We start from the raw sequence: 20793 nt of genomic DNA on the forward strand, positions 1-20793 counted from the left end.
CCTGGCAGAAGAGGAGATGGGGAAGCACCGGCAAAAAAAATGAAGAGGAAATACAAAGGATATGTTGCTCTCCTATTGCTAGTCCTGGACTCAAGATGTGGGTAACATCATCCTCTCTGGAACTGATTGCATGTGTGGGCTTGAAGAAAAAAAAAAAGTCCACCATCTGGTGGCTGGGCTTCTTTTTTTGTCAGCTTCTGGCTCCTCTGTAAACTGTTTTGGGAGCGGGGAGGGAGGGCTGTTTATGTCAGCGTTAAATCGGTTAATGGAAGAATCTGTTTTTTAACCTCCGTCTGTAATCCTCAGGGTTAAATGTTTTCAGCTCATAGTTCAGTTGCCGTTATTTGTAGCTGGCATTCACATATGCTCTGTAATTCAATTTAGATGATGCTGCTTGGCCTAAATTAGAGCGGACTAGTACAAGGAGCTTGGTGGGTGTGGAAACCAATCACTAACTCCATAGTTAAGGTCATCCAAGCAGAGTTGTAAATATTTCCCCTCAGTTTTAAGGTATAGTTATCTGGCTTGGATTCACTTGTGGAATTGTGATTTATATTGTCAGAGCTTAGCAACCTTATTGACATCACAAAAATACTGCAATGTTCTCATTTATCTGTGTGGTTTCATTTCCAGCTGTTTGCCAGTTATTTATTTATTAGTCTATTTTCTGACTAGCTTCCAGCTACACATTCTTCGGAGAGAAGAGATTTTATTCATACATGTATCTACTTATAGGTGAGGAATTTGAAACTGGAGCATGAGCAGGAGAAAAACAAGATCTTGTCAGAAGCATTAGAGACACTAGCTACCGAACACCATGAACTAGAGCAGTCTCTGGTTAAGGGATCTCCGCCTCTCAGCATCATCAGTGAAGAGCAGTTCTATGATGCTGTTTCAGGTAGGTGATGATGTCCAGAATGCAAGTGTGTAGCCAGCACGTGTGTGGGGAATGCGCGGGGGGAGGGTGGGACGACAGTCTCACTTCAAGTGAAATCTCGGCCTTTCTAATGTGGAACTAATTTTAGGAGAACGCTTTATGTGCTCTATGAGCAGGCCTCTAAAAAATTGCCTGAGTTTGCCTGTAGAATTGTATTGTTTCACCTCAGCATGACAAAAAGTTACAAAACCAAGGGGCAGTCATGAAAGATCTGATTGCTTGGGTGTCTACACCCTTCTTTTAAATAGCAAAACTTAAGGCTCCTATTTTAGGAGATGTAACTGTATCTGGAAGCCTTATGACTTGCTTTCTCCATGGTGGTGTATGTTTTTTTCTTTTGTTGTTAAGATCAGTCTATAAAAATGCCTAGTTTTGAGGGATAATGATGTTAAGAAAGGCTTGTTCTATTTCAATTTTGTATACTTTGAAATGTCACAGGTGGAAGAAAAAGATGACTCAAAATCCTATGTGCATTTCTGAAATATCTTTTCTTTCCCTCTCTGCTCTGCAGTTTAGTATCTTTCATATTTTCATGTGCAGAACATGCAGATAGTGATTTTGGAAAACTCTGACCTGAGTAAGATGATTATAACATGCATTGTATAGAGAGGCAGTACACAGTGCAGCTCAATCACAGCTCTTAACTGGGTGATCCTGCAGCACGCAGCTGCCTACAACTGTGAAGGATCTGGAAAAGCTTAAGGGTGAACATAGTCTGACTGTAGCAGATAGCTAGGTTGTGATGGCATACTTCACGAGCAGGTATGGGGTTACTTTTTCTGCTAGCTGAACTGTCTGATGGTTCTGACAGATGAGAAAAGCAGTGTTCCCATGCTCCTTGATAGGTGTTCTGCAGTGCACAGCTTAAGCAGAGAATAAGAACTGGCAGACTGGAGTCTGTGCTCGAGTATAGCACTAGCACAGGAACACGGCGAATCAACAGCAGACTTTCCTGCTTGGCACCATAACAAATTTATTAGGCCTTCAAGGAGGAGAGGAGATTGAGGAACACTAGAAGCAGGTTCTTCAACCAGAGCCAGAAGAACAATCCTGCTGAAAGGCCTCAGGCTTCTCTGCAACAAAGCAGAGAATAGTTGTTTATCTGGTGCTGCTGGAATGTAGTCTCTCCAGCCAGGCTTGCTTTGTGTATATGGGAGAATACTCAGCTTTAAAGAGGTGTTGGCCTATGCATCTGATAACTGACCCGGTCTCTAAATCTTCTTGAATGAAAGTATCCAAAGCCTCCTCTGTAGTTGGGGAAGGGGGTGTTTCTGTCACTTTAAGCTGCAAACAGATCTCATTGAGTGGATTTGTATAACTGTGAAACTTGTTGAGCATATATATCTGTGTGTGTTTATATATATATAGATATATATAACAAATACGTCAGTTCTCTCTCCTTCTGGACAAGTTACTTCACATAATTAATCCTGATTGCAATTAAATAATTTTGCAGGACAGACTCTCTTGACTGTCTGTCAACTTCATCAGACTTGTGTCAGATTCTCTTCTCTAGGTTGTGCACATTCATTGCTTTGCAGCAAGTGGGATCCTCTCTGTCTCTAAAGGCATGTGCTTGGGGGAAGGGCACTCTGATTTTGAGGGGCTAGAGAAAGGGAAATGTGACATGTTTTCCTGGCTGCTGAATGCATGTTGTGACTTTCCCTGTAAAGCACAAAAGGAAGTAGTTTTGTGTGGGTATGGTTTGGGGTGGGGGTTTTTTTTGGTAATCACTGGAATCCTGGTAATACTTTCTAACCCTCTTGCTTTTCTGCCACATCTGTGGAGTCTCAACAAGAAGGCTTCTTGTCTCTGTATGATCAGAATACAGTGAGAGCAGACAAGTCGGAGGTCTGTGACACTTGGCTCGGAGTTTGGGAATGTAGATTGTCTTTCTTGGGCTGATGAGATAGGGGATAGGATGATAAATATTTTCATAACAGAGAGCAGTGACTAGGCCTAATTGTCAGGAGCTAAAAACTTATACCTCCAGAAATCCAAACTACTAGCACTTTGTCTTCAAATCTTTTGCTAAAACTGCTTTGCAATCTGGTAATATTTTAAGAAGTTAAATGATACTGGTTTTGGATAAATAGACGTATTCATGAATTATCTTCCTAGGCTGTACAGGACATTGAACAAACACCAGTGTATTTTAACAGGGTGATGTGACAAATTATTATGTCTGTCAGTGGAAAAATGCCACTACTTTGGGAGTATTTTTTTCTATTAGGATACCATCATTTTTCCAGTTACAGTTCTCTGAATGTTTAAATATCCACTGTAGGAGTGAGTTTAGGAGTGAGAGTATTGCATAACTTGACTTGCACTTTGAGCAGAAGAATCATTAGCTTGACTTGACAGGTTGAAAGAAGCAGAGAAGCTGCTGCTGCTTTTTGTTTTGTTTTTTAAAAGAATGTTGTCTGCATTTAGACACTTTTGCTTGCTTACTCGCCACAGAAGTATCACTAGCTGTGACAATTCAGAGCAATGTAAGACTTCTTAAACAGGTTTTTGAACAAGAGGTGTATTAGGATATGTTTGCAGCAGCTGCTTGGCCCTATTCACCATGCTCTGATTCACATTGCGATCTGGTTGCATGAACCAGACTCCTGAATGAAGGTGAATCAGAAGATGCAGTCTGGTTGCTAGTGGACACTCAGTCCATGGTAGGAGAGCAGAGCTAATCTGAAGAGAAACACCACCAGAAATGGATCTAGTTCAAGTGTCAAGTCCTCAGCACCATCTGTTTGGCTTGCAAATTTGCACCGAGTTGTGCTACCTGCTAATGTTGGCATAGAATAAATTGGTCACTGATAAGTCTGTGTTGCGTAGTTCTGTTTGTAGAAATTGTGGGCACTGTTACAAAAATATCCTCTTTCTTTTCCAAAACTGGGGTGAGGAAGGTGTGTGTAATGTGGTAAGAATGCTTACTGAAGTAGTAGTTTATTTGCTGAAGTCTGTCCTCTTTTTAAGAGATACGCAGTTATCAAAGCTTTCTGACTTGTGGTAACGCCTAAATTGCTGCAGTGGGAGAGCAGTAGACACTGAGCGTGAAAGGAAGAACCTACAGGAGATTGGAGTTACTTTGTGTTACCAAAACATGATACCCAGAGTTAAGAACAGCAAAGTTAAGGCTGTTATTAATCTGAACTCTGATAGCAATAGGTCAGTTAACAGTGCTTCCCGGTGCACTGATCTTCTCATCATGGGAGCAGTGGAAATGTGTAGTTAATAGCACATGGAGTGCTGGAGCTGTCATTTTCAGGATTGAATGCTTAGCATGTGTCAAACTCTTCTATGTTTAAAGCGGGGTGGGGGCGTGCATCAAGGAAGGGAAGAAGCACTGAACAGGTAGCAAAAGACCAATGGCATCTCCTAGAGAGCTGGAGAAGTTACTAGCTTTGGTTAAGTATACAGACCTCAGGAAGTGTATGAAAATAGAATACAAATACGGACTCCATCCACAAGGCTGTAAAATGGCCAAGCAGGTGAACAATTACAGAGTGAAGGTACTTATTTTGTCTTGCAGATGAGATTCCCTGATTTTATTCAAATTGCACACACAGTTTGGGAACAGCTTAGAACTGTCCTGATTATTGTCTTTAACGGGTTACATCTGAGGGGTGGGGTTTTTCTGCAAACACAGCTTTTGTGTGTGTTGAGGGAAGTATTGATGATCTTACATATATGCAATCTTACTATAAAAGCAGTTATTTAGCTACAGGAATATTTAGATTATACTAAAGCTAACCTGTCATAGTACAGCTTCAACTGTTATGTACCACTAATGGGTGCTATATTTTATAAATAATGCTCCTAAATTGTACAAGTAGTAGTAGACTAGTTCTTTTGCTTGCTTCCTAGTTTATCTCCAGTTATCAACTCACTTGTAAGTAAAAATTGTACAAAAAGCATAGAAACTTACTGCCCTTTCTTCCATGTTTAGGGTAGCTTGTCAAGTGGCTTTTTTTTGAATGCGTACCAAAAGTACTGCGCAACCTCTGCAAGAACATTGCTGGCTGTGGACTTCTTGCCTTGAATATAGTTAGAAGAATGAATTCAAATATCTCAGAGAGAGATGGGGAACACTTGATCAGAATTCAAACCCAACCTTGCCAGTGGTTAAACGCTACCTTTCTCAGGTACGTTTATTAGTCGAGTACATTGGCCAGACTTTCCTGTTTGGAACTGAAGACTTACCAGTTGTTGCAATAGGAGATGAACTTCCCTTCATTTAAGTTTCTGCCATTGCTTCTGCTTTTTCCGCTTGCTCTCCCACTCTTGTAAAATGTAGCTGATGTTTTTGCTGTTACTCTGACACTTCAGGTTTCATGAGCTGGAGAGCTTCCTAGTCAGCCTGATCTTCTCTCAAAGATCACTTAAATTTTGGCTTCTAAACAGGGACTCTTGTTCCTTCTCCCCCCTCCTCAGCCCACACCCCCTTAAGTTCAATAGAAAAAACCCTTCATTTTCTCCTAGTCATCTGTTTGACAGCTGCTCTGTAGAAACTTGTGAATATAAATCTTTTTTTGCAGGGACGGGGGAGTATGCAAATCTTAATTCAGAAAAGAGTTAGCTGCAAGTACACAGGGAAAAGATCAGTTTGAGTTGCCTGTTGATCTGTGCTCACAGTACAATACTAGGCTTGTTCGCTCTAATACCTAAACAAACTCTTGAGGCTCTTTAAGCTCATTGGGTCGTAGAAGGCAGCTGAGGTTTAGGAGATGTTTGATGGCAGGAGCTGTTGTAGGCATACTTGCTCAATGAGAACCATTTCACAGAAAAATGGGAGAGAGGTATCTAGAGAACAATTTCTTTGTAAGAGTGTCTGGTTTCACTATTCTGCTGTTCTTTATTGTATAGCACGCTCTTGTTGTATTTAGGCACGTGCCCTGGCGAAGGCTGGCTGGTCAGCGTCTGCAGCTCTGGAGAGGTTTGCAGGTGCTGAGCTCAGTCCAGCTTAATTGCCTCTCGGCACTGTAAGGACAGCATTAGGAGAACTGAACGTGTGTAGTGTTTAAAAATCCTTGTTATACTGAGAAGCGTATCAGAGAGTGGTCAGCTGTTCTGGTGAAACTTATCTGTTCTTGCCTTCCCATCTCTGGAGTCCTAAGGCTGCTGCAGAAACTCAAGTTGAGGGAGTTGTGTCATGACACTTGTTTGAAAATAAGACAGTCCCGGATGGTTATAGGAGGAGAATGTAGCCTTACAGGAGGCAGAGTCTTTGCTTCATGTTGTGGGGTTTCCTTCATGCTTTTCTTGTCACAATAACTGTTGGCACAGCTGAGCAGCTCTTTCAATAGAGAGGTGGATATTTACCTCGAAGGGGTTTATAGCTTGTCGTGTGGTCAGGATGCTGAGGCCCAAGTTGTGTTACACTGCTGGAGTGTCTCTTCCTCTGTGATATTTGGATATGCAACAGTGTTTTCCTGGCTATCTGGGCTTTGTTCTCTGGAGGAATCTGTATTTTATGTAACACACTTGTCCACAAATAAAAATGCTTCTCCTTCTCCTACTTGTTATATGCAGTACCCACCAAACTAATGCTTTGATGTGTCATATCATCATTTGGCACTGAAGTAGACTGACAAATTTGGGGAAACTTGTGAGAAGATTCTCTGGAGTGCCAGTCCACTTTTTTAACGTATCCTCAGCACCAGCTGGCAGTTCTTTTCATTCCCTAGCAACTGGCTTAATTTCAGTACTGTCTTGACGAGGATAGGGTTGGATGTTCTTAATGAAAGGAAAGGTCTCCTTTATGCTTCTAGATCTCGTTTCTGCACAGAAGATGGAGACATTGTGGCACAGCCCATTCATTCATCAGGATTTCGTCCTGTTATTGACCCTTCTGTAAACCAGATGTAGTAGAAAGTCCTCTTGTCACTGTCCCCTTCACCAAAGCAACATATGTAATTTACATATTCTAGAGAAGCTACTGTGATCATTTTTTAGGAGAAAACAAGAAAACACCTGACAATGGACAGCTATGACTGAGATATTCTTTTGGACGGACTACTGCTTCAGCAGGTTTTGATTCCTAATTTTGAATTGGAATGAGTGTGTGAGAGAATGACTAATCTTGCAATTATTTCTCTGGGTATTTGGAGCCAAGAGCAGTAACATGTGCTGAAAGAAGTCCATAGCAGGAATGGTGTCTACTACAGTTTGGGTTTGCTTTTTTTGGAAGCGGTGAGGCTTGCATTAAACTGTTTACCGTTCAGTGTTATACCTGGTTTCTGCTAAAGAATTTCCCAAATGGGATAGAAATTGGTGCATCTTTACTTCTCTTGAGCTGTTCACTTGCTTCCTGGAACTTGCAATTGGATAATCCTTTGACAGTCTTTTAAGGTTTCAAAGAAGAACATGAAACAAAAATACAGCCTTTTGCCAGGAATCTCTTACTTTCTGGTTTGGGTCAAGACTGTCTCTTCTCCAGAGCTGGTCAAGCACTACCTGACCAAAACACTGGTTGGAAATAAGGTGGTGTTGTTGGTGTTGTTTTTAGTTTTAGGTGTGATGTGGATTGTACTATTAACCTACCTTCCAGAGTACAATGTTTATCTTCTTGATTGGTGAGCTTATCATTTAGGCTTTGCTGGGACTTACGTGGCTAATGTAATCCACTGCGTATGATACCTCCTTCTGCTCTTTGATACTTGTTCAGTAAGTTAGGAAGTGAAGGTTGCTGAACAGCACCGAGTGTCTAAGAGTTTAGACCAAACTGAAATCTTAAATAGAAGGAGGAGTCAATACTTGAATGTTAAGGTAACTGTTGTTTAGTTAGGTAAGATACTGGCATCTATATGATACTGGCACTTGTCCTAAGCAATTTGTAGTAGCTTCAATTTAATAAAAATGGAAAAATTTGTTTGATAGAGGACTTTTAGTGTACTGTGTTCTTGCTTATCATGCAGTCTCTTTTAGATGCAGAGCTGCAGTGGTCTGTGGCAATACTAGTTACTTACCAAATGGATGCTGTCATCAGGACACCGTAGCCTACTTAGGTTTCAGTTTTGTGCAAAGAGGGAAGATCTGTTAGTGACTGAAGTCTAGCACAGGCAGTAGATTCATTAACATGCACCTGCTCTTTTGCAGATTCAGAATCTGAAAAATCATTAAGTGGGTTTGAAACAACAGCCTACTCATTAGAGGACAGCATGGATTCGAAAGATACAGTAACTTCAAGCATGTCTGAAGAAACGGTCTGTGGCAGGGGAGAGTCGCTGTCTAATGGAATCAAAAAACACAGGTAGGACCTTGCCTGTTCTTAAGGTATTATAATATGCATTAATGGCGAGTAAAAGACCACAGGAATCTCTGAAAAGCTAACTGTGAAAATTTTAAAAACTTTTAGGGATGATTGACAAGTAGTTGATTGTGCTAGATTTTATAAAGAATATTTTTCCCAGGCTAGTGTGTTCCTTTGCATCTTGCTTTTTGATTATCAAATGCGAATAAGTAAAAATAAAATATAATGTGCTGTGTAAAAATGGACACACTTGTTTTTGAATAGATCTTACTGAAATCTATGTGGATTTTAATTCCTTCATGTATCTTTCATGACCTGTGCCTCCTATTGCCTCTTTAATTTCCAGTCATTTGATCCTTCTATTGGTGTCAGGAATGAATGAAAAATATTGCTAGCCTGGCATCAGAAACTCAGATGTGAACAGAGGGAGTCTTATTCTAAAAGTCTCATCTATGTTTTATGTGCTTATTTTGTGTTGTCAAACGATCCATTTTTGTTTGTTTCCTTGCTGATAAAGGAGGACAGCGGGTCTGGAGTTAATAAGATGTAATAGACACCACTGTTCTCCAGTTTCAGTAAGGGGCAATACGATGTTTGTGCTACAGATCAAGCCAGACTTCAGTGTGTTTCAAAAAGGCTACTTTGGAAGTGTTTTGGATGTGTGGAATTATGATGGGGACACCAGATTCCTGTAAAAACAGGAAATTAGTATTTAATTTTACAGAACGAAGCAAGACATGCTTTAATTAGTTGGTGTCCTAAATAGTTAAATTGCAGTGACTGTTGAAGTATGCGGTAGCTTCAGAGACCTGATGTTCCAAGGTTCAACCTCTGCGTATACGTCCCTCCCATACTAGGCAAAGACTAAGGCAAATGAGGGCTTGGGTGGAGTAACAGGGTGGTTTGGGAAGGTAACATCAAGCAGTTGACTAAGCTTGTTGCTCTGTGCTCTTGTGCTGTTAGAAAGCTGGTATTTACGGTTTTGGCCAAGTGCCTTTCCTAATTAGAGCAGGAAGTTCAGGGGTGGGGGGGAAGCACTAAGTGAAGGTGGACATCTGAATTGCATTCATTGCCTTGGAAACAATGAGGAGGAAGAAGGCAATTCATGATCAACATGAAAATGATGATGTATGTTGACATGCGTTGTCTTGAAGAGTTTTAATAGGAATTGATCTTCTGTTCACTATAAAAAAGAAATAACTTGGCAAGTTTCCATAACGCTGCACTGTGTTGTCAGAACTGTACAGAGCAGGTGACTGAAGGAGCATTTAAGATCTGCTGTTTTTATAAGGGGGAATGAAAAGTAATAAACAAGTACCTCTCTGTAAGTTGCTTCTCTGAGTTGCATGCCTTTTAATAGTAAAGGGAGTACAGGATGTTGGAGTAAAACAAGTGCATAAACTGGCTGGCTGATAACTAACTGCTAAAGAAAAGTGGAAACATCTGTTTTGTGTATAGATAAGAATGTACGCTCGGATTTTGTGTGACTAAATGACCATAGAGCACATTCTAGGTTGAGCTGTAATGTCAAGCTTTTTTACCTGGCACCTTGGTGATACACTGGGATTTGTCTACAGATATACCCATGCAAACTTTCTCCCCAGAGCTCAGCCAATTTAGATTTTACCTCCAAGAGAACTTTCTCAGGGGGATGAGTTGTGTGGTGTTTCTACCCTGGTTCCTGAGGCTCTTGGTGGCAGCGATGTTTAGCCGGGTACGGGATGCTTGATGTGACTTTAGAACTGTGTTGCCTGTCTGGAGCTGCTAGCTCTGGTTTGTGCTTCTCTTGGTTTTGGGGCTAATTAGGGGGCATGTTGGTTAAATATGCATCATTTGTGATGCCACCTGTGTCCTTTTCAGAGCAGAAACCTTAACTTCTTGATGCCATGCAAAGTGAGGGGGTCAGAATGTTTTGACAGCACTGAATTCCATCTTTACGCCTTCAGGTTTGCTGTAACTGTTTTGTTTAACTTGCTTTTGTGTTAACCAAATAAAAACAAGTCACTTAAACAATAGAGCAGATTAATGTCATTTGCTTAAAATCTTGATTCCTTCCTGTGGTTCCTCAGATGAATAGAGGATCTGCAGCTGCATTTGGGTTGCACATGAGAGTACCAAATGACTGCTAAAGAGAGTTATAAATAAGACTTTATTTCCTGCTTTCATCTAGAAAACCTGAGTTCTAATCTGCCTCTGTTATTTGAGTGGTGAGGGTTTTGCGCAAGGAGGTGGGGGTAAGGTTTTTTGGGAGTGGGCAGTGTTTTGATTTTGGAGATGTAGGAATAAATCTGTTGGTTCCAAGGAATTAAAAGTGTTGAGATGTACATATATAGATTGGTGAAGCCAGTGCCACTTATAATCTATTGTCTTATTCTCAATTTTTTAATGTGGCTTGCATCCTACAGATTGTTCATAGAGCGTTTGAAAGAATGTGGGGTGACCTGACTTCTTGTAGTTTAGGTTGATTTGAGAGTGAACTTTATTTTTGGAAACTTCTTGGAAGAGAATTTGAGAGATGGGAAAATAGTACATTAATCTGGAAGCATTCAAATAATTTTTTTCTTTTTAAGAGGGAAATTTTTAATCTGAGCCAAACTTTAAAAAAAAAAAAAGGCACACAAGAAAAAACAGTCCCCAAAAAAGCCCAACCAACCAAAATAAAAAAAAACTTTGTACAAAAATGTTCTGTAGTACCTGCCAACATTTAACATCCATTTGTTGCTCCTGTTTCCCTCTTACTGTTGAGTTTTTGTAGTCAGCTTTCCCTTTGGTCCCCCCGTCACGGGCCTGTCAGAATGTAAACGTGTTTGTGTTTAGCTTTTTGGCAGCCAGGAGGTTATTTGGTCAGGTTTGCATGAAGAGCAAGCTAATAAATACTTATTTCACACCGTAGGTCTCCTTCCCTACAAGATTCCTGTAGTAATTGATCTACTACAGATAATGCTTTCGAGAAGTGGTTTTTTTGAGCGATCTTAAATGTATCTTACCTGTTCTACTGCACAGAAATTCCAGCAGATGCTTTTGTCACTTAAAGCTAAAATTAACTTCCTGAGTTATTTCTAAAATCGACGTCTGGAAGGAAATTTTTGCACTCACAAACCTTTCCCTTCCCTTAATTGCAGGGAATGTGTCAAGGTTAGTAGGCCTCAAGTCTTGGCCGCCTGTCATTTTTCCGCATGTCCTTACTTGTCCCTGGGATCTTTCTTGTTGGCTTAAAACTGCTTTGTTTCTTCAGTATGTGTGTGTGTGTTACAGAGAAAAGAGCTGACTCATATCAGGTTTGGCTGATATGTATAAGAAATATGGATAAATAACTGAAACTGAATGCCAGCTTTCAAGTAATTAAACAAATTGAACAGAGGGACAAGTTAGCTTTCATGAAAACGTAAGTTTTGATATGTAAGGAGATAAATCCCTGTGCGTACTTCAGCAAACTGGAGGCACCTGAGTGTGTTTTACATGCAGAAGGGCGTATACTTAAACACAAATATCCATTTTGCTAACTGCCTTCGTTAAAGAATACACAGAAAAAATAAGTAAACACTACAAATGAAGATAAGACTGAATACTTGATGGACACTGTCCTCTCCTGGACATTTGTATCAAAGCATCCACAGAAGTATTTTATATTTAATATTATTCAAGATCATCTGTTTCACAATTATTTTTTTTAATCAGCGGAAAATCAGAATAGGGAGTGAGTGATACCATGTTGATCAATTAAAATAAGTCATTCATCCACTGCATGGGAGCTGAATAAAACAAGTCAGTGTCAGGCTGTTAGCAAGTAAGACAAAACGTAGTTTGGTGCCTTGAGGAGTTCAGGCATATGACTGGGATTTGATTGCATGGGGCTGGTTGTATTGTAACGAGCATTTTCTGGTTTTGTCCTTTCTGAAAACTGAAGCATTGGCGCTGGTAGAAGTATTTCAGTAGCAGATAAGTATAGGAGGTAAGACAGCAAGTTAGGCTACTGAAACGAACAACTTAGCCTGAATAGATTTTCAGCATCAAATATTCGGGGTTGGAAGGGACCTCTGTGGATCATCTAGTCCAACTCCCCTACCAAAGCAGGGTCACCTACAGCAGGCTGCACAGGACCTTGTCCAGGCGCATCTTGAATATCTCCAGAGAAGGAGACTCCACAACCCTGCTCGGCAGCCTGTTCCAGGGCTTTGTCACCCTCAGAGTGAAGAAGTTCTTCCTCATGTTCAGACGGAACTTCCTATGCTTCAGTTTGTGCCTGTTGCCCCTTGTCCTATTGCTGGGCACCACTGAAAAGAGCTTGCCCCCATCCTCCTGACACCCACCCTTAAGATATTTGTAAGCATTTCTAAGTTCCCCTTTCAACCTTCTCTTCTTCAGAGTAAACAAGCCCAGCTCCCTCAGCCTTTTTTCACAGGAGAGATGCTCCAGTCCCCTCATCATCCTCATAGCCCTCTGCTGGACTCTCTCCAGTAGCTCTTCATCTTTCTTGAACTGTGGAGCCCAGAACTGGACACATTACTCCAGATGGGGCCTTGCCAGGGCAGTGTAGAGGGGGAGGAGAAGCTCCCTTGACCTGCTGGCCACACTCCTCCTAATGCATCCCAGGATGCCATTGGCCTTCTTGGCAGCCAGGGCACACTGCTGGCTCATGGTCAACCTGTCGTCCACCAGGACACCCAGGTCCCTCTCCACAGAGCTGCTCTCCAGCAGGTCCATCCCAAGCCTGTAGTGATGCCTGGGGTTGTTCCTCCCCAGGTGCAGGACCCTGCACATGCCCTTGTTGAACCTCATCAGGTTCCTCTCTGCCCAACTCTCCAGCCTGTCCAGGTCACGCTGAATGGCAGCACAGCCTTCTGGTGTATCCACCACTCCTCCCAGTTTGGTGTCATCAGCAAACTTGCTGAGGGTACATTCTAACTCTTCATCCAGGTCATTGATGAAGATGTTAAACAAGACTGGGCCCAGTACTAGCCCCTGAGGGACACCACTAGTTACAGACCTCCAGCTCAACTCTGTGTCACTGGTCACAACCCTCTGAGCTGTGCCATTCAGCCAGTTCTCAATCCACCTCACTGTCCACTCATCCAGCCCACACTTCCTGAGCTTCACTATGAGAATGTTGTGGGAGACTTATGGGAGATTTTTGTTTTATTTTTTTCTTGTCAATGTTTCTGGTTATCAGTAAAGTGCGGTGGAGAGGGGCAGCTACAGCTTGTTCACACTGTCTAGAAAAGATACTGCTTTAGCTGCTTTGAAGGGGGAGACAAGACCTGCTTGGTTAGGAGGGCAACACAATTATTTGGACAGAGTTAACTGAACTTTGAAACTCAGATAGTTCATGCAGTTTGAGTGAGCTGTAGGTAGTTCTTGTCTATGGAGACTTTTCCTCGTTGGTAATAGCTTCATGATTCAAACATGAATTTTAGTGGTATTGTGGACAAAGGGCTTTGACCTATGTTTATGCCTTTCTGTAGGTAAATTGGATTAATAGTTGAACTGATCAGTAGCATTAAGAAAACGGAGCAAAATCTGTGCCTGATTTCACATAAAGCTGAAAACTTCAGGCTGTACTACACAGCATAAATGTTGGTCTCAGAAGTATGTTTAAGACTTGCTTCAGGATATGTCAGCCCCCTGTCAGACAGGTTGCTGTGTTTTCTATTCTTTAACAATACTGCTTTTTCTGTTGTTCCTGAGGGCTGATTTTAATATAGGCAATAAATGTCATGGCCCTTTGTCAGTAGGTGACTAGCGAAAGGTCATCAGGTGACTAGTGAAAAAAACCCACTATGTAACCCTCAAGTCTGCTTAGAGATAGTGAATGTATCTGTGTATCTACTTGGAGAGAACTTACTTTTTCTCACAAAGACACAAATAAATATCTTAGCAGTGCCATCGTGAAAACACTGTTCTAATAACTGATGTAGAAACTCTCTTCCATTACTCTTATGCAAAATGAAGGGAATGGTGCTGGTTTTGGAGAAATTCAGGTGTCTGTGCAGGTAAAACAATTTAAATGGTTCAAAGTAGCACTGTCGTTTCCCCTTGGGTTTTAATTTTAAAATTGGAAAACTGTCACTTTCAAAAAAGAGCATTTGTGTTTATTAGTCATGGTTAGTAATGGAAAGCTTTCCTTACTTCTGCTTTCTTCCATGTTCCTTTCCACAGAACAAGCTTGCCATCTCCGATGTTTTCCAGAAATGACTTCAGTATCTGGAGTATCTTAAGAAAATGTATTGGAATGGTAGGTAGTCAGAAAGCTGTGATAAAAGATGTGAAGTGATTGTTTCATTTGAGGCCTGAAATAAAACTTGTTGGGAAGAGGGATATGTTTTTTTTAAACTTGCTTCGTAGGCTTTATTTGCTTTCACAGCTAGAGCAGGTAAGACTTGGTCAGAGCAATAGTCCTTCATAAAAGCATCTTTTCTTAATGTTAACCCTTAACTTACTTTGTGGCAGCAAAAATTTTTTACTTTGTAAAAAAACAGAGAAAAAACCAAAAAAAGTAACCACTTTAAGGGGGAGAAGAGCAAAATTAGTATCTCTCTTCCCCTTCATGGTGTTACTGGCCAGACAGTGGCCAGATCAGAGCTTAGCTGATTGGTGCGTAATCTGCTTCCAGCTGGGCGTCAATTAAGAAGAGTTCTTCTCTCCATTAGGTCCTGCAATAGGCTGAAAGTGCTTACTGATGATAAACCTCTGTGAGCCTGTAACAGTAGCCTACAGAAGGGAATGTGTGTCTTTAGTTGCTGTTGTTTTCTCCTTCTCCTGCCCTTACTGTGGTTAGAAACAGCACCAAGCAATGAGATGTGGAAATGCTGGGGAATGCCTGTATCAGCAGCTCAAAGACTCGTGAGTTGAAGCATCTGAGGCTGCGCACAGTGGCTTTAGTGGAAAACTGTTATAATGTTAAAATAGAAAGATCAGACTGAAATGCTTTCCACAGAGTGCAAGAGCTCTGAGTCCCCAGGTATAAGAAATCAGGCAAGGAAGGGAAGAGACTGGCATGGATGATTCAAGACCTGCTGGTCAAACTAAAGGGCAAGAGGGAACTGCACAGGCAGTGAAAGCAGGGACAAGTATCCTGGGAAGAGTATAGGGATGCTGCCTGGTTGTGTAGGGATGAGGTCAGGAGGGCGAAGGTGTGGCTGGAGCTGAACTTGACGAGAGATGCAAAGAATAACAAGAAGGGCTTCTACAGGTATGTCAGCCAGAAAAGGAAGGTTACAGGAAGCGTACCCCCCAATGAACAAGAATGGCTACCTAGTATCAACAGACAAGGCAGAGGCTGAGGTACTCAACAACTTTTTTGCCTCAGTCTTCACTGGCAACCTCTCTCCTCGCCCCTCCTTAGTCGATAGACCACAAGATGGGGACCAGGGGGGTAAAGCCCCTCCCGCTGTGAAGGAAGACCAGGTTCCTGACCACCTCAGGAACCTGAACATACAGAAGTCTGTGGGACCTGATGAGATGCATCCCAGTGTCTTGAGGGAATTGGCTGATGACATTGCCAAGCCACTCTCCATCTTATTTGAAAGGTCATGTCAGTCAGATGAAGTCCCTGGTGACTGAGAAAAGGGAAACATTGTGCCCATATTTAGAAAGGGTAGAAAGGAGGACCCTGGGGACTACCAACCTGTCAGCCTCACCGCTGTGCCTGGGGAGATCATGGAACAGGTCCTCCTAGAAGCTGCGCTAAGGCACATGGAGGACAGGGAGGTGATTCGGGACAGCCAGCATGGCTTCACCAAAGGCAAGTCCTGCCTGGCCAACCTAGTGGCCTTCTCTGACAGAATGACTACATCAGTGGACAAGGGAAGAGCTATGGATGTGATCTGTCTGGACTTCTGTTAGCCTTTCTTTGACATGGTCCGCCACAATATCCTTCTCTCTAGATTGGAGAGATACGGATTTGATAGGTGGACTGTTCGGTGGATGAGGAATTGGTTGGATGGTTGCCTCCAGAGGTTGGTGGTCAATGGCTTGATGTCCAGATGGACGCCAATGACAAGTGGTGTCCCTCAGGGGTCTGTAGTGGGACCAGCGCTGTTTAATATTTTCATCAATGACTGTGGGATTGAGTGCACCTTCAGCAAGTTTGCAGACAACACCAAGCTGAGTGGTGCAGTTGACACACCAGAAGGATGGGATGCCATCTACAGGGACCTGGACAAGCTGGAGAAGTGGGCCCATGAGAACCTTGTGAGGTTCAACAAGGCCAAGTGCAAGGTCCTGCACCTAGGTTAGGACAACCCCCAGTATCAACACAGGCTGGGGGATGAAGGGATTGGGAGCAGCCCTGTGGAGAAGGACTTAGGGGTACTGGTGGATGAAAAGCTGGACGTGAGCCACCAATGTGCGCTCACAGTCCAGAAGACCAACTGTATCCTGGGCTGCATCAAGAGAAGCGTAGTCAGCAGGTCAAGGGAGGTGATTCTGCCCCTCTACTCTGCTCTGGTGAGACCCCACCTGGAGTCCTGTGTCCAGCTCTGGAGCCCTCAGCACAGGAAGGATGTGGACCTGTTGGAGTGGGTCCAGAGGAGGATGACAAAGATGATCCGATGGCTGGAACACCTCTCCTGTGAGGACAAGCTGAGAGAGTTGGGGCTGTTCAGCCTGGAGAAGGGAAGGCTGCGGGGAGACCTGATTGCGGCCTTTCAGTACCTGAAGGGGGCCTGTAGGAAAGATGCAGAAAATCTTTTTAGCAAGGCCTGTTGCGATATAACAAGGAGTAATGACTTTAAGGGAGGATAGATTTAGACTGGATATAAGGAAGACATTTTTTACAGTGAAGGTGGTGAAACACTGGCACAGGTTGCCCGGAGAGGTAGTGGAGGCCCCATCCCTGGTAACATTCAAGGCCAGGTTGGATGGGGCTCTGAGGAACCTGGTCTAGTTGTAGATGTCCCTGCTCACTGCAGGGGGGTTGGGCTAGATGACCTCTAAAAGTGCCTTCCAGCCCAAAGCATTCTGTGAAAGTCTGTCTTGAGTATGGTGTGTGCAGGAAAAAATCCCTAAAGGTCTTAATTCTGCTTGGCAGAAATTGCTGCACTGAAGTTGCAGTTTGGGGTGGTAGGGAGGAACTTGGAGTGGATTGTACCGAAGAGTCTGCCAAAGCTGTTAGTGCCAGATGCTGCTATTAAGGTTAAGAACAGTTCTGTTTACTGCGCACCTTGCCAGTGGTCATACTACATGCTTTTAATTTGCTAGTGCAGGCAGTTTAAAACATTGTTATGTTATGCATTCAGAGGGCATGCTTTTTAAAAATGGAAAAGAGAATAAACAGCATCAAAACTATAGGACTTCTTTTAAATTTTTATTCTCATTACAAAAATTCCTTTTTTCTTCAGCATATAGAATCCCTGTTTTTACTTCTGTGCTGCCATGTTTTCCTGCCCTTTCTCATCCTCCATCCACTGCCTGCGCACCTGCCTCCAAAAAAGATATGTTTAAGTGATTAGATGGCCTATATCTATTTTAAGAGTAGTAAATAACTTAGTCTTTAAAAGGGTCCTTAATACTTCATTCCGTTGTTTCTTCTCACCTTCTTAATGCATTTGTTGATAGGAAGTTTGTTTGTTTGATGTTTGGTTTTCTTTTATTTTAAAAGTAGCCTTGAAGTCGACGCAGATAGGCTTATCAAGCTTATAAGGGATGTACAGGGTTTTTTCCTTTCAGCATTAGCAGAGCTGGGTCAAGCACGTTGCATTAGCACTAAGAGCATTATTTATTTTTGTAATAAGCCAATTACACTTGGGTTACTGCAGGTTGCTATATCTAATCATTTGGGTTTTAACACAAATTTCATTTGTGCATCAGGAGTTGTCGAAGATCACAATGCCAGTTATATTCAATGAGCCACTGAGCTTCCTACAGCGACTTACAGAGTATATGGAGCATACATACCTCATCCACAAAGCCAGCTCACTTTCCAGCACAACTGAGCGAATGCAGGTACTTGGGGCATGATAATTTGTGCTAGCTCTTGATGAAGGTTTTGGGATTTTTTTTTTCTTCATAGGTAGTCTCATTATAGGAGGAACTCCTGTAATTTGGTGCGTGTCGAATTCTTTTATTCATTAAGCAGTTTTGCTTATCTGGGGAAATGTTCTGCTTTTCCTAAGGCTTGCTTTTTTAGCCTGTTGATGAAAACTGTTTATTCCCATGCCTTGCAAACAGAACTTTGCTAAACTGTTTTAGGAGAATCATTTTCTAATACCATGGCTGCTGTTGATACTTGTTGAAGACTAAAATCCAGGAGATCAACTGTGTACTCTTACTCTTTTGAATAGAGTGTTGCTGCATTTGCCGTGTCTGCTGTAGCCTCACAGTGGGAACGTACAGGGAAGCCATTCAACCCGTTGCTTGGAGAGACATATGAATTGATCAGGTAATGAGCAGAAGGTGCACTGAAGAGTGGAGGGTGGTATTCTGCGTAACTGATGTTTTGTTAGACTTGTCAGGTGGCTTGCAGATTGCTCTTCAGCTTGTAACATTCCACCCGCTCTCCTAGCAGGTGCTGGAGTTGCTTGCAATGTGTGTGGGTGTTCAGCAATGCACATTCCAGTGAAGGGAAACCACTTAAATTTTCAGCTCGGAGCAGGCAAATAAAATTTGCCAGGTTTAGAAACAAGTTTTATTTACAAAAATGACTCTCTTTTCTGAAACCTTCTGAATGAAAAGATGCATGGTGCATAAGGGAGGTGTTAGAATTGTAATATTCGTTATATCAGTGTCCAGAATACAAATAGGCAATGTTAGTCTGTTAGTGTGCAATTCTAACAGACTAACTAGCAATTTTTTCTCTCAGGTGAGGTTTTGGCCTATGTTTATATGAAAGTTTAAGAAAGAGGTGACTATCAACAGTAAATGTATTGGCTGATCAGATTTGGTAGTTATTGTTACCTTTTTACATGATGTCCTCAGTTATTTAGAATGAGGATGTTCTATGTATTAGTCGTTTTGTCTTTTTGTGTTGTCCTAGGGTTTTGATTAACTCTTGCACAGCGACTATACACAAGTCGAACTATCTGTTTCACTCTGAAGAAAAGAACTGCAACTTCACTACGCTGGATACATAGATGCATGCTTTTGGTTATCTTTATTTTGCAGAGATGATCTTGGATTTAGACTTCTCTCAGAGCAAGTTAGCCATCATCCACCAATCAGTGCTTTCTATGCTGAAGGTTTAAATAATGATTTTGTGTTTCATGGATCAATTTATCCTAAACTCAAATTCTGGGGCAAGAGCGTGGAAGCAGAACCAAAAGGCACAATGACTTTGGAGCTTCTTGAGTAAGTTAATAAGTAATAATTGCATAGGCACAGTGGCCACATCCGTGATGATTAGTGTGCATTAGTCTTGTGGCTTAGGAATGGACATCTCTAACACCCACATCCTAATGTTTGATGGCAGATCACTTTGCAGGAAAGAGGGATGAGAAGACGAAAGGAACTGCCATCCTTTTTCCTTATGTACTGCATACTAACAGTAGCAGTAGTTGGGGGTTGTGTCTGTTCTGCAGATGCCTGGACGTCAGTCCTACTGAGACTAGCACACTTGAGTCCTGTTGGCTTTCCTCGTGTCATTCAGTGCTAAACAGTGCCTGCACTGAAGTGGCTGTTTTAAGGAATTATAATGATAAATTAGTATCATTAGCAAATGATAAAATCAGTAGCAATAGGTTAATAAACATCTTGGGTTTCTTGACTTATTGCCATTTCCATTTCAAGACTTGGTGCCATTTATAGATGATGGCTTGTTGCAGGAGTGATGTCCACTACAAGATACAGTATTTTAATTTTTATTCCCTTCCCTTAGACACAATGAAGCCTACACATGGACAAATCCTACGTGCTGTGTGCATAACATTATTGTGGGCAAACTTTGGATTGAGCAGTATGGAAATGTGGAAATAACTAACCATAAGTAAGTTAAGAGCATGAGTGCTTTCACTTGCTGCAAGTTTGAAGAAGAAAAGCATTTGGAAGTGATTAATGCCCTCTTGTTCTGCCTTTAGAACTGGTGAGAAATGTGTACTAAGCTTCAAGCCCTGTGGCCTCTTTGGGAAGGAGTTGCACAAAGTTGAAGGCTACATTCAGGACAAAAGGTAACAGCTTCATTCCTAATAGGAAACAATTCACTGCTCTCTGTTTCTGATAGGAGCTGTTGAATTGAATGCTTTTAATATAGTCTGTCAGGGCATGAACCTGCAACAGCAAAGTTATGAACTGTGCAACGCCAATAATGGAGTCTTAAGAATTGCTCTCAAAAGTTCTCTCAATTACTTTTGTCTGAAATGATTAAATAAATCTCTTTAAGCTCCTTTGTAAACTTAGTCTTTTTTTGACAGCAAAAAGAAGCTTTGTGCGCTGTATGGGAAGTGGACTGAGTGTTTGTACAGTGTTGACCCAGCTACATTTGAAGCTTACAAAAAAAATGACAAGAAAAATGCAGAAGAGAAGAAAAGCAGTAAACAGGTATTAATCATGTAGGGAGGTGGTATCTCAAAAGCATGGTAAGACAGCTAAAGATTTTAGTAGCATTTAAGAGCATTAAGATTTCTTTTCCCTTATTCTCTCTTTCGTAGTAGGATACAAAACAGATTGTATGAGT

General features: G+C 41.8%; 1 protein-coding gene across 4 annotated transcripts in view; it reads left to right on the plus strand.

The window, feature by feature from the left end:
- The window catches only part of OSBPL1A (oxysterol binding protein like 1A), an 84632-nt gene that overhangs the window by 52359 nt on the left and 11480 nt on the right, over nucleotides 1–20793 (plus strand). For all 4 annotated transcript variants that reach the window (XM_075416307.1, XM_075416308.1, XM_075416309.1 and 1 more), the window contains exons 16-24: nucleotides 736–898; nucleotides 8036–8189; nucleotides 14346–14421; nucleotides 17997–18131; nucleotides 18470–18567; nucleotides 19290–19472; nucleotides 19999–20106; nucleotides 20198–20287; nucleotides 20531–20657. In XM_075416307.1, coding sequence (XP_075272422.1) covers nucleotides 736–898; nucleotides 8036–8189; nucleotides 14346–14421; nucleotides 17997–18131; nucleotides 18470–18567; nucleotides 19290–19472; nucleotides 19999–20106; nucleotides 20198–20287; nucleotides 20531–20657 — 1134 coding nt within the window. The remainder of the gene's footprint in view (nucleotides 1–735; nucleotides 899–8035; nucleotides 8190–14345; nucleotides 14422–17996; nucleotides 18132–18469; nucleotides 18568–19289; nucleotides 19473–19998; nucleotides 20107–20197; nucleotides 20288–20530; nucleotides 20658–20793) is intronic.

This window comes from Opisthocomus hoazin, chromosome 3 (genome assembly GCF_030867145.1).
Source record: "Opisthocomus hoazin isolate bOpiHoa1 chromosome 3, bOpiHoa1.hap1, whole genome shotgun sequence".
NCBI lineage: Eukaryota > Metazoa > Chordata > Aves > Opisthocomiformes > Opisthocomidae > Opisthocomus > Opisthocomus hoazin.